General features: G+C 46.5%; 1 protein-coding gene across 3 annotated transcripts in view; it reads right to left on the reverse strand.

Annotated features, from left to right (window-relative positions):
* Positions 1–390: 390 nt before the first annotated feature.
* Positions 391–13,497, reverse strand: part of MFAP5 (microfibril associated protein 5) — a 47,425-nt gene continuing 34,318 nt past the window's right edge. For 2 of the 3 annotated variants that reach the window (XM_025183029.2, XM_006119935.4), the window contains exons 4-9: positions 9,808–9,837; positions 9,589–9,618; positions 9,206–9,232; positions 8,351–8,438; positions 7,210–7,283; positions 391–4,280 (exon numbers count right to left, since the gene is read on the reverse strand). In XM_025183029.2, the coding sequence (XP_025038814.2) occupies positions 4,159–4,280; positions 7,210–7,283; positions 8,351–8,438; positions 9,206–9,232; positions 9,589–9,618; positions 9,808–9,837 (371 nt within the window). In that variant the 3' untranslated portion in view covers positions 391–4,158. The remainder of the gene's footprint in view (positions 4,281–7,209; positions 7,284–8,350; positions 8,439–9,205; positions 9,233–9,588; positions 9,619–9,807; positions 9,838–13,497) is intronic. The other variant, XM_025183030.2, reaches the window with a different exon arrangement.

The following is a 13,497-nucleotide window of genomic DNA, read 5'->3' on the forward strand; positions in this document are numbered from 1 at the left end:
TCGAAATAAAGTTGCTGTGTAGACGTACCCTCAGTGTCCACAACTAAAACTCTGGATAAACTGGCTAAGCAGCTAGGAAAACAAATGCCCTGAAGAGATTATAGGAAGCTCTCAATAAAATACTGAAATGCTACAGGGTTGTGCTCATCAGGAATGAGGCACAATTGCAGAGCTGTGTAAGAAGCCCAGGACTGGGAGGGTGGCACATAAGATTTGCAGGACGTTAGAAGTCATGTGCAGGAATCCCAGAAGTGGCACAGCAAGAGACGCTGCAGGGCAGGGAAATGCTGAGCTATGCAGGAAGAGTTGTGTGGGAGGCCTAGAACTGGCTGCGGGTTAGGATGAAGCAAAAGGAAAATCAGAGACAAATAAGCCAGAACATGCGAAGACTGATCAGACATCATTTTCTTTTAATGTTTTGGTGTGCGTTATATCGAGTATAATGTTTAGACAGTGTTTTCCCGGGGGAATTCCACTTACAATGTGAGATTTAAGCAACAGCAAAAGTTTCTAATGCATTCCCCCAGACTGTGTGAACATGAGATGTAGATATACTGTACAGTAACTATGTAATATATTTATATATATATATATATATATGTTTACATTCAACTCTATATTCAGAGGAGACTTGGGATAATTCTATTTCCAAGAGCTCCTTCTAACATTTTTCTTTCCACCCACCCTCCTCCAATTGGCAGGACTCTCTTTAAGGCCCTGATCATGCACCATAGAAGTCAATAGGAAATTTACCACTGACTTCAATAGGAACATGATCCTAGGTTTAAGTCACCTCTCCCTGATGCAGCAAGCATCTGCTCTCTATATCAACTCCTCCTCTGCATAGGGCAGAACTCTGCCCCACTGTGTAGTGAGTCTCTATGTATATGGAGGAACTCTACTCTCTGTATAGGAGAACCATGCCCCTACAGTTCCCAGGGACAGGTCTACTCCCTGTTTACTTTGGAACTTGATTCCCTATAGTGGCCTGTAGAGAAAAATTCAGCCCCTGTAGAGCAGAGCCCTATCTCTACATAGGAAAAATCTGTCTCTACATTGGAGTATCTTCCATATTTTCTCCCATTGCATGCGCCATGCCCCTTATCTTTTATAGGTTCCTTAAGCCACCTTAGCAGTCTCTCTTGTGGCTCTCACCACTCCTTTCTTGGGCTATCCACACAGTTACAAAATAACCGTTTGTCTGCTATGAAGAGTCTGTTATGTAGGGCAACTTTTTCCTTATATAGCAGAATTCTTCCTGTATCTAGCCACATCTGCCCCTTCAGGGTGCATCTACACTGTCTCGAAATAAGCTACGCAATTTGCGCTACCGGAGGTATCCCAAAATAGTGCTGCAGTGTAGACCTAGCCTGAATGACCCCAGCTGACTCGGTTGCCATAGTTAAATTGCAGTGCTGTAGTGATTAAGACCCATCGATATTGTAACAGAGTGGCTTGCCTCAGGAGCTGGAGAGTCTGGGTCAAATACAATCCTATGATGAAATGAGCCTCACCTCAGGGGACTCGGGCATTTCAATACAGTAGGTGTTGGTAGGGCTCTGCTTGAGAGTTAGTGAGTGGGCTGTGCCACATGGGGCTGGGATGGGGGAGGGATTATGATTTTGACTTTATAGTGGGGCCTGATGGAGGCATGTTCGGGTTATTTTGTGATTAAGGACTCTGAGGTCTGTGTGAACTTTGTTTGACAGGAAGCTGGACAGAATGGTCTACACTATGACTGGAGATGGATCAAAGTTATATGCAATTTCAGCTATGTAAATAATGTATCTGAAGTCAACATTATTCAAATAATGTATCTGAAGTCTAGACTACATGCCTCTGTCGTCAGAGGCATGTAGATTAGACACATAGGCAAAGTCAAATGAAGCCGCGATTTAAATGATCGCGGATTCATTTAAATTTACATGGCTGCCGCGCTGAGCCAACAAACAGCTGATCAGCTGTTTGTCCGCTCAGCACGCTAGTCTGGACGCTCCCCTGTCGACATCAAAGCCCTTTGTCGGCAGCCCCGTTATTCCTTGTGGGATGAGGTTTACCGGGGCTGCCGACAAAGGGCTTTGATGTCGACAGGGGAGCGTCCAGACTAGCGCGCTGAGCGGACAAACAGCTGATCAGCTGTTTGTCGGCTCAGCATGGCAGCCATGTAAATTTAAATGAAGCCGCGATCATTTAAATCGCGGCTTCATTCGACTTTGCCAAAACAACAAATCTACATGCCTCTAACGACAGAGGTATGTAGTTTAGATTTCCTTACCACAGTGTCTTCCATGTGATATGTCGATTGGAGACACTCTTCCATGGATTCCCCTTGCGCTTCTTGTTGAGGTGGAGTGCTGGAGTCAACAGGAGAGCGATTGGCAGTCAATTTATCGCATCTGTACTAGACTCAATAAATCAACCCCTGCTGGATCAATCATTGCTCCATCAATCCTGCCCATAGTGTAGACAGAGCCTGAGAAAGGAGTGATTCTAGCCACAACAGAGACTGCTGAGGTGGCTTAAGAAACCTACAGAAGATAAGGGGCATGGTGCCTGCAAGGCAGCCCCTGGCTAGGATGGGGTGCTGAATAAGTGACCACACCACTGTAAGTATATTTCACAAACCTCCTCCTACTCTGCCCCAGATAACTCAATTCTGCCCCCAGACCACAATAGAACAACCCAGTGCGAGGGGAACAAAATCCCTTCCAAACAGCTGGTTTATCTCTGCATGTGTGCCTACCTCTCTGACCATGGGGTTCTTAGCCTCTTGCACTGTGCGGGAAGGCATAGCCACAGAAGCAGCAGGAAATCCTGGGCATCCTGCCTATGACCAACAGATGGTCCCCTCTTTTTTTCCACATTCCAACCCAACACACACATTCACTGCCTGCTGCAAGAACTCCTGGAGCTGGGGTAGGAGAGGAATTCCCCAGAGATTTTTAAAGCAGTGTGACATTATAATTCATGGGTATAAACCTGGGTGAACCAAGATTTCCCCACGTTATTCAGGACAAACCAGTTCTTTTCCTCAAAGACCCAAATGTTCCATGACCCCCACACCAGGAGGTACCTAGTTCCCAGACCATGTCCATGATGCACCAATTCTTCACCTTTGCCCTTTCCTGGCACAGGAGCTCAACTTGCCAAACAGACTCTGACTGTAATTGGCATTTGCTTGGACTTTCTGCAGTAATACTTTCTCTGTGAGTCTCCTGGGTGTGGGATAGAGCTGAGGGATGCAGGAAGGGTGGGATAGGAGGCAGACATTCTTGTCAAATATTACATCCATATGGTGAAAAATAGATTGTTCTGCTAACCAAAGATTCTTCAGTAAATACTGTTTCTATGACAGAGGCAGATGGATTGTAACAAAGGGATTCAAAGCTTCCTGTGCTTATATATGAACTACTGCCAACGGTAGTATTGGATAGTCTTGTCTTGGATTATAGGTGGGGTATGTCTAGGTTTAATTGTCAGCCCCAGACTTGTCATTTATCTGGCACTGCCAAACACTGATAGCAGTGTACAAATCGTCATGGAGTCTCCTAGGGACTAGTACTAGGCTGCCAGTTAGTAAACTGGTGTCTTGGTCCCCTGAGACTGGGGTGTGATGGTCTAAGGATTTTTACTCCAAGGCCACACAAGAAACAGAGATTTGACTCCTACTACTGAAATGCTACTGCGGGCACTAGACCACCAGGGGCTGAGAGAGTTGTAGTGGGTGGGGCCAGCAAACTAGGACTTATTGAGTTGTGCAACCTTGCAGAACTGTCAGGTTCACTGCATCCAAGAAGTGCTGTGGTGATCAGGCCTTGGGCTCTTTAAGGGTTTGCGCACTGTCGGAGACCTCCGTTCTGTCCCCACCTTAATCTCTCCCTGGGGGTGGGAGCAGGGAAGGGGCAGTGCAATTATAAAAACTGCTGGGAAATGGGCTGCTCAAGGCCTATTAGATCAAGTCTGGGATAAGAACATGAGCATCCTTTAGATGATCCAGCAGCCACTAGCAGAGATAGGATCCCATGCACTGCAGCACCCGAGGAAGGAGAGGGGAGCTGGTTTGCAGGAGGGCCAGTAGGACTTGTCGTAGATTGTAGGTGGTGGGTTGATAATGATTCTCCTCCTCCCTTTCCCCATCTCTTTCCTACTCTTTGTAGCTCATGGAGCAGCAGGATTATTCAGCTCCTTGTTCTTGGCCCATTGGCAAGGAGGACCACGGGGCTGACCGGAGCGGCGCATGCGTCGAGGGGGGAGGCCAGCCAGCTGGCGGCAGATCTCATCTGGAGACAAAGAAAAGAATTGCAGAGAGACAAGAGATGAAGGATTAGGGCTTCGTTCAAACTCAGTTCATCACATAAAAACTATCAATAGAACTCTCACATTGCTCATATAAACTTATGATGGACACTGATTTAAATGGGACAAAGAAACAAATTCTGATGACTTTACTCAGAGTTTATACTGGCAGTATGAAGGCAGAATTTCCACTGAAGTCACTGGACATTTTGCCTGGATAAAGACGAAGGGTGTTTTTTTGAGAGGGCAGTGGAGGGTGGGACTGCAGCCAGGGGTACCAGGACTCCGTTTGTTCTTCTCCTCATTCCCCTGATTATCAGGGAGTGAGGCTCTCCCATAGTTTTATGGGTTCTCTGGGACTAACAACAATAAAAATATGACTCCTAGGGCTGGTGCACAAACACATTTTTACTGCTTTGACTATACCCATTTTAATGGACACAGGCATAGTGTATAAAGGTATAAAGGTGCTTACATTAGTATAGCTTATAGTATGTAACTAATTCCTGCAAATTGGCCAAAATAAACTATATTTGCATGTAAGTACTTGCATATCTATATTACTTCATCCACACTTCGGGTTAGGGTTAGATGAGTGGGAAGGCCTTTATAACTGATATGGATAAATTAGTACAAACACTGTGCCTTTAAACAGGTCTTAGTCAAATTGGCAGAACCCTTGCGCAAGATGTTTTTGCGCAAGAACCCGCCAGTGTAGACATAGCCATTGTGTGAAGGCTGATTCACCAAAACAGAGGGGGAAACTGAAGCAGCAACAGGTAGGGTGGCCAACTTCTAATTACACAAATTAGAAGTTGTCCTGCCCCACCCATTCCGAGACCCCAGCCTCCACTCACTCCCCCCCCCCCTTCTCACCTTCACTCTCTTTCACTGAGCTGGGGACAGGGATTGGGATGTGGGAAGGAATGAAGGCTCAAAGGTGGGGCCAGCAATGAGGGGTTCAGGGTACAGGACCTGTTACAGATTGGCTTGGCTATCCCTTTGAAACATATCTATTCAATGTCTTCTTCCCCCTCCTCCCTCCCGCCATTTTTTCCTTCCCTCCCCTTCCCTTATTAATTCTTGGTTCTGGACTTCCAACTCTCTGGTCATCTGAAGAAGTGGGCTGTGCACACGAAAGCTCATGATCCCATCTACATGTTTTGTTAGTCTTTAAAGTGCTACCAGAGTATTTGTTGTTTTTTAAGTTTTTCTTGTTACAGACTAACTCCAATACCCCTCTGAAACTCTAGTAGATTAGTAAGGCATAATTTACCTTTACAGAAACCAAGTTGACTTTTCCCCAACAAATTATGTTTTCTGTGTGTCTGACAATTCTATTATTAACTACAGTTTCAACTAATTTGCCTGGTACTGACATTAGACTTACCAGTCCGTAATTGTCAGGATCACACCTAGAGACCTTTTAAATATTGGTGTCACATTAGCTATCTTCCAGTCATTAGGTATGGAAGCTGATTTAAAGGATAGGTTACAAACCACAGTTAATAGTTCCGCAATTTCACATTTGAGTTCTTTCAGAACTCTTGGGTGAATGCCATCTGGTCCCAGTAACTTGTTACTTTTAAATTTATCGATGTTGTTCCAAAACCTTCTCTAATGATACCTCTGTTTGGGACAATTCCTCAGATTTGTCACCTATAAAGAATGGCCCAGGTTTGGGAATCTCCCTAATATCCTCAGCCATAAAGACCGAAGCAAAGAATGAATTTCATTTCTCTGCAATGACTTTATCATCTTTGAGTACTTAAAAACATTTTGCTATTACTTTTTGAGGTTTTAGCTAGCTGTTCCTCAAACTCCTTTTTGGCTTTTCTTATTATACTAGCCAATTAGCCCGTCATAAGATGGGATTTTTCAGGTCTCTCCTCCACGTCGGTCTTCTGAGCCTCCGGTCTCTTGCGCCGTCTCTCTCTCTCTCCTCCTCCTGCTGCCTCCCCCTCTCTCTCAGCTCTCCTCCACCTTCTGCCTCTCTCTCCATCTCTCTTTCTCTTCTCCCCCTCCTGCCTCTCACTCTCTCTCCACTCTCCTCCGTCTCCGTCGGGGATGCATGCTCGCCCAGGCCCTACCCCCTGGCTGTGTACAGCAGCACCCCGCCCCCCTTTGCCTCCCACCGTGGCGCTCGGCTGACTTCTGCGCCGCTCAGCCAGGTCGTCGCAGGGGAGCAAGCGGCCGTTTGGGATCCCCCGTGGCGGCTCGGCTCAGCAGTGCAGAAGTCAGCCGAGCGCCACAGTGGGAGGCGAAGGGGGGTGCAAAGGGGGGTGGGGCGGTGACGTACACAGCCAGGCCTCACCCCCTGGCCATGTACGTCACCACCCCGCCCCTTTCCCCTCCTGCCATGGCACTCAGCTGACTTCTGCGCCACACAGCTGGGCCGCCACAGGGGAGCTAGTGGCGCAAGCGACCATTTGGGCTTCTTGCTCCCTCGCAGCGGCCTGGCTGAGTGGCGCAGAAGTCAGCGGAGCACCATGGTGGGAGGCGAAGGACGTGACTCAGGCAACAGCGCCGCCCAGAGGGAACAGCCAGCATTTCAGAGTCACAGACATTGGGCTACTATATATATGATTTTTACACTTAATTTGACAGAGTTTATGCTCCTTTCTATTTTCCTCACTAGAATTTAACTTCCACTTTCTAAATGATGCCTTTTTACCTGTCACTGCTTCTTTTACTTTGTTGCTGAACCAAGGTAGCACTTTTTGTATTCTTTTACTGTATTTTTTAATTTGGGGTATATATTTAAGCTATTATGGTTTCCATGCAGCTTTCAACAATTACTCATACAATTACTCATATGAAGGAAAGCACACCTGAACAACTGCTGCCCTTCTCCATGGAGCTCTGCCCTGCAGTTCCTCTGTCCCACAGCACCTCTGCCCAGCCATCACTCACCTTGCATGAATTCATCCTCTTTGCAGATCATACGAGAGCACACCTCCTTGTTTATTATGTACATGCGACGCACACTGAGGGGGTGAGTGGCACCAGAACCATGTCAAGGATGGGAGAAAGATAGAATGAGAAAGAGATGCATGAGAACAAAAAGTGATATAGACAATAATGATTCAAATAAGGAAGTAAATCCTGAGTTCTACTCAGTTTTATTAAGGCAAAACACCTATAGATGTCAACAAGGCATTTTGCCTGTGTGGATACTTCAAGATTTGGCCTAATATGTAAATTAAATAATAATTAATAGCTCACAGAACATTTTACAATTTCAAAGGGTCACAACTATCTTAAGGTATTACTCTGAATTAATTAGGAGGCTGGAGCACATGACTTATGAGGAGAAGCTAAGGGATTTGGGCTTATTTAGTCTACAGAAGAGAAGAGTGAGGGGGGATTTGATAGCAGCCTTCAAGTTCCTGAAGGGAGGTTCCAATGAGGATGGAGAGAGGCTGTTCTCAGTAGTGACAGATGGCAGAACAAGGAGCAATAGTCTCAAGTTACAGTAGGGGAGATCTAGGTTGGATATTAGGAAAAACTGTTTCACTAGGATAGTGATGAAGCACTGGAATGGTTTATGTAGGCTAGATCTACACTGCAAAGAAAAGTCGGAAAAAGATTCATGAATTGTGAACCACAATTTGTGTATCTTTTTCTGCTTTTCTTTCGAAAGGGGCTTTTCCAAAATTTGGCCTGTCTACATGGTGCCAAATTTCAGAAAACTCTCCTCTTTCAGCACATCCATTCTTCCTTGTAGAAAGAATGCATCCACTTTTTTGGAAATTGTTCTGAAAAAGCAGATGCGTTCCTTGTATGTTTTAAATCCTATCTTGACAGAGCCCAGGCTGGAATGATTTAGTTGGGATTGGTCCTGCTTTGGGCAGGGGGTTGGGCTTGATGACCTCCTGAGGTCTCTTCCAACCCTATGAATCTCAATTTACTCTCTCGGGATTCATTTCACCCACTTCTCTTCCCTTGTAGGGATAGAACCCTTGGGCCTCTGTAGGGAACATACTTTCTGATCAGGACGTGCCCTTTGTGATAGTGACTTGGTTTTTCCTTCTGGGGGTTGTAGGCTTCTTACCTGGTAACACACAGGTATTTGATACACTGCTTCACAGGTTTGTGAACAGAGTATAGGCGTGTGCAAGGGAACTGCTCTTCACGGCATTCTGGAAACACACACAGGTGCAAATGAATACCAATGGCGATTGGAATGTAGATGTAATTTCACTAAGCACTGGACTGCAAGCCTCCCTTCATTTTACAAAAGCCTCCAAACTGGGGCTGGATTGTATCTAGTGCTCAAGAGATGAAAGGCTCCATATCCCATTTCCTGATATCTTTGAGGTACGAGGACTGTTTAGAAAAGAGAGACCTTGATAAAGGTGTTGTACTAAATGACAAATGGTTGATAGGATGAGGATAAGGCATTTCTGTCCCCACACTTAGCTCATATTACAAAAACAAGACAACATACATTACAGTATACAAGGAACCTGTGGGAGTCGCTAACACAGAATATTACTCAGAGTTTAGAATAATTCTGAATAGACGTTTATATAAATAATATAATCTGCAGTTCTACTATTTAAAATGTAAATGTATTAAAAATATAAAATCTCATGCTTAAAGTTATAACTCATGCACTTTTCTTGTGGGGTCAGGAAGAAACTGGTATGGGGTTTCTTGAACATAAGAATGGCCATTCTGGGTCAGACTAATGGTTCATCTAACCCAGTATCCTGTCTGCCGACAGTGACTAGTACACACACCTCCTTCTGAAGCATTTAGTAATGCCTAAATTGATCTGGTCAGGTCATGTTTAATCCAACCTGGCAATTTGTGTGTTCCCACTGATCTGTGCCTAGATAGGAAATGGTATCCTAAAAGTGACAGGTTCCATGTCCCATACTTTGAATCTCCAAACTAAGCATACCTGGTATTGTTGTACTGCCAGCCGGAACTATAAAACAAAGAATCGTACATTTTGGATTATTTGCTATGCTTCCAAATAGACAGTAAGAAACAGGGGCCTTTGAGTTTAAAGGAAGGCATCTAGGGAATGTCTTACCCAAGGGACAGTAACTCTTGTAACAGCAGTATTCTTTGACCACTCATGCCCTGTGATATGGGTACTGGAACTCCCAGAGATGGGGACACACTCCTACTAATAGTGCAACTCTTCTTTACCCTTGATCAAAACCTTCTTTAGGGTGTCAGCCTTAGGTACCCACCCAGCCACAAGCCTGAAAGGAGATGATGTTAATGTCTCCTTCAGAAGACATTTATCATTTATATTAACACTGCAGTTGTATGCACCTTGTTCATCTGCTACTGTGTCAGCCACACCTGTTGACAAAAAACAAGTGTGTAAAGAAAGAGAAATTTCTGGAGAATTAGAACTGGAGCTAGGAGTAAGGAAGAAAGTGGGACTCTGAGTATGAGGTGAAGGGGTTTGCTAGTGGTGATACAGTTGGGAGTAGGGATCAGGAAAACGAAGGCCCAGTGGTCCCTCTTTTGCCAAAAGAATGAACTTACCAGAGACATCAGTGGTTATTTCAGGTAAAACTGGAAAAAGAGAAAATGTTCTAAAAAATCCTTCCTTGAGTTTTTGGTCCTCCTCCCAATTCTGCCAGTGCCCCTCAGCCCTGCCTTGCAGGCCCCTGCTATTCCAGCCCTGGGCTCCCCACACAGCCCTGCCAGTGCCCCTCAGTCCTGCCCTGCAGCCCCCTGCTATTCTATCAATGAAGTCTCTCTATATGCTGGATTTTGTATGCTGCATACTAAAAAAGGTCTAAGTTTAGACCCAATAAAAGTCCTTCCGGTTGTGTCCTTCTGTTCCCTTTGAGCCTAACTCACCATGGTGAAAAGCTGAAGCCTAAATTCCCCTTCTAAACAGCTTCACCACTCATTTACATCAAGCAAACACTATCTATCTGCTCTTCTCCCTGAGGCTACGTCTACACTGTGAGCTGAGGTATGATTCCTGGCTGCCATGCACTTACCCAAGCTAGCTCAATGAGAGTTAGAGCATGTACAAATCCAAGTTCAGCCATGGTTTCACAGGAAGCAGCAGTGGTGGTGTGGCTTAGCCACGCTGAGTATGTGTCCATGGGTTTCAGGTGGGTTTGTACCCAGCGCTGCCTCTCCCCATGCTACCATGGCTACACTACTATTTACACTAGCACTAACTCTCATCAAACTCATATGAGCACGTGTACAAAACATGGTGATCACACCCCTGGCCTAGAGTGCAGCGTGCCTGATTTTCAGTCTTTCTCTAGCATTTTTAAAGTATTCTTTGCCATCCTAGCTAGGTGGACTGAGCAGTGATTATTTTGTAAAGAAAGAGAGATTGGGGCTCACAAAAGTTTTTCTCCTTTCATAACTGACATGGCTGTTGCCAAGGCTATGAATTGCCTGCCATCCCTAGAGGTACTGGAACTCAGCCCTGGCTCAAATTAAACACTGAACGTGTGTGGATAATCAGAAACAGAGAGATCCTTCTAGAAGAGACCATTTCCAGACTACTCTTCATTTTATCTTCTATATATTTTATAAATGTAGGTCTGTCTGTCTTTCCATCCATCAGTGAGTCTGCTTCCTCCAGAGCTCCTCTTAAACAGTAAGAATTAGAACCACCAAATTCAGTAGGCAGCTTCCGCTCATCCTAACTTAAAGCAAGGTCAGGGTTTGGTTGTGCCAGGTCAGTGGGACATGCCTGGAATTTAATCCTGTCTCATAAAATGGAAAGGAGTCTGGCAGGAAAGACATGGCAGAATGACCAGAGGGGGCCAGAGATTGGGATGGGGACAGCTATAATCCCATTAGGCCAGCAAGGGGCAGGGATGGAGAAAGGGACAGCTATCTACTATATATTTCAGAGTGTTTGTCTGTTTGTGTATCTGTTTGTCTGTGTGTCTGTCTACCCCCCAGCTGGGGGACATGCACCTCTCCCCCAGCTGTGCCCATGGTAGCTTTACAGCCATGGACAGGCACTTCTCACCTGGCCCCAGGCTAGTGTAGTGAGAGAAGGTTGGGGTTGTCCTCTTTCCCAAAGGCAGTCTGCACACTGAATATCTCATCCCCAGCCCCACCCCAGAACAATGACTGAAATGAAGAAAAACAAAATTTATTTGAGTTAAGGACCCGAGCAACACTGGGTAAAATGTCTAGTTAGTACATAATTGTTTGTTCTAGCTGTGGGCTTTTCACTATGAATGTGCTGTAGGTTTTCTTCTATCCCAGGATCTTGGGAAATGCTGCAGGGAGAGAGGTTGACCCCAAGAAGATCAGGGAAGGACTCTAGAGGCCAGGGGGCTTTGTGGCCATGGTTCTCAGCAAACAGGAGCTGGGGAGCCAGCAATGAGGGCAGGGGCAGCACACAGATCTTCGTTGATCGCCCCTCCACCTAGGGACTGCAGAGTCATACTGTACGTTTCCGGGGGTTGCGGAGATCCAGGGCAGGTATGGAGCCTGCCTTAAGCCTGCTGCACTGCCATCCAGACTTTTAATGGCCCCGTCAGCTGTGCTGACCAGCGCTGCCAGGGTCCCTTTTCAACTGGGTAATGCAGCGGAAAAACGGATATCTGGCAACCCTAAGTGGACTAGATGATGCTACCGTATTTTCCGGCGTATAGGGCGACTGGGCGTATAAGACGACCCCCATCTTTTTAATTAAAAGATAGGGTTTCATCTTATACCCCAGCGCCCCTCCGCCTCCTTTGCTCCGGTGTCCCTGGTCTGCTGGAGATGGTCCCCAGCAGACCAGAGGCACCGGGAGCAAAGCCACAGAAGCTTTGAAAGCCTCGGGGGAAGCCGGCGGGGGGGCATCCCAGGCGCGCCTGTGATGTATACCCGGCGTACAAGACGACCCCCGATTTTTGGGGGATGTTTTTCAACATCAGAGGTCATCTTGTACGCCGGAATATACGGTATTTGCCATGATGAACCCCTAAGATAACATGAACATACACTCGCTCACTGACCAGCCTTGGCTCTCACAGCAGCATAGTGCTTTGCACGCAAAAACTGAATTATTACTCATCTTGCTCGGAGCCAGGCCTGCCAATGGGGGTGGGAGGGGAAGTGGGAGAGGACGGGGAAAGGGGGCAGTTGCCCCAGGGCCTGTTGATTCAAAGGGGCCCAGGGCTTCCAACTGCCACCACTACTACTGCAGCAGTGGTGGCAGCCAGAGCCCTGGGCCTGTGAAATCAGTGCTGGGGCACCGTGCCGTGCACTCTGGGTGGCTCTGAGGGCTGGGGAGGTGCGGCAAGCTCTGGGCAACATGGAAGACTGGCTGCCCCGGCTCAGTCTCTTCCACCCGAGGCCCCACCCCTTCCAAGAGCACAGAGCTGGCCCCCCACCTTGCATAGGGGCCCACGGAAGCTGTCGGTGCCCCTGCTCTGATCACCCGTTGTGGGGGACAGGCCTCCACATATCCCTCAACCTGGACACCAATTTTGTTGCCTCCATTGGCTTGGGATTGGTTAGAGATCGCATCAGGGGATACTCCTAAATAAGGGTATGTCTATACTAGCTCGTTAGTTCAAGCTAAGTAGGGTAATTAGGGCAAGCGGAGTTGCAAATGAAGCCCGGGATTTAAATATCCCGGGCTTCATTTTCATGTCCCCGGACGCCGCCATTTTTAAATCCCCCTTTGTCCGAACTCCATGCCTGTGGCTACACGCGGCACGGAGTAGGTAGTCCACGAGGAGTAACGGTAGTTCAAATTAGGATTTTTAATTTGAACTACCTACTCCGTGCCGCATGTAGCTGCAGGCACAGAGTTTGGACTAAGGGGGATTTAAAAATGGCGGCATCCGGTAACATGCAAATGAAGCCCAGGATATTTAAATTCCAGGCTTCATTTGCAACTCCACTTGCCCTAATTACCCTATCTAGCTCGAACTAACAAGCTAGTGTAGACGTACCCTAAATTATTATTTCCATCTCTGTGTCCTTCTCCCTTCCCACCTCCACCCTACAGCTCTCCCCATTTTCCACATATCTGTCACTTGGAGTTCCCTAAAATGGCCACTAGCTGTCAGCAAGCATACATGTAATTTTGAGTCACAGTGCTGTTCAGATATGTCAGTGAATCTCTCCGAATACTCTCCTATTTCATGGAAAATTTTGTCCTCCCTGCAACCACCACAGGAAGTTAATTTCAGACCCTGAGCTTCATATTTCACTGCTTCTCATAATGTTCCCATCTCTGAAGTATCA

Source organism: Pelodiscus sinensis, chromosome 1, assembly GCF_049634645.1.
Source record: "Pelodiscus sinensis isolate JC-2024 chromosome 1, ASM4963464v1, whole genome shotgun sequence".
Classification (NCBI taxonomy): Eukaryota; Metazoa; Chordata; order Testudines; family Trionychidae; genus Pelodiscus; species Pelodiscus sinensis.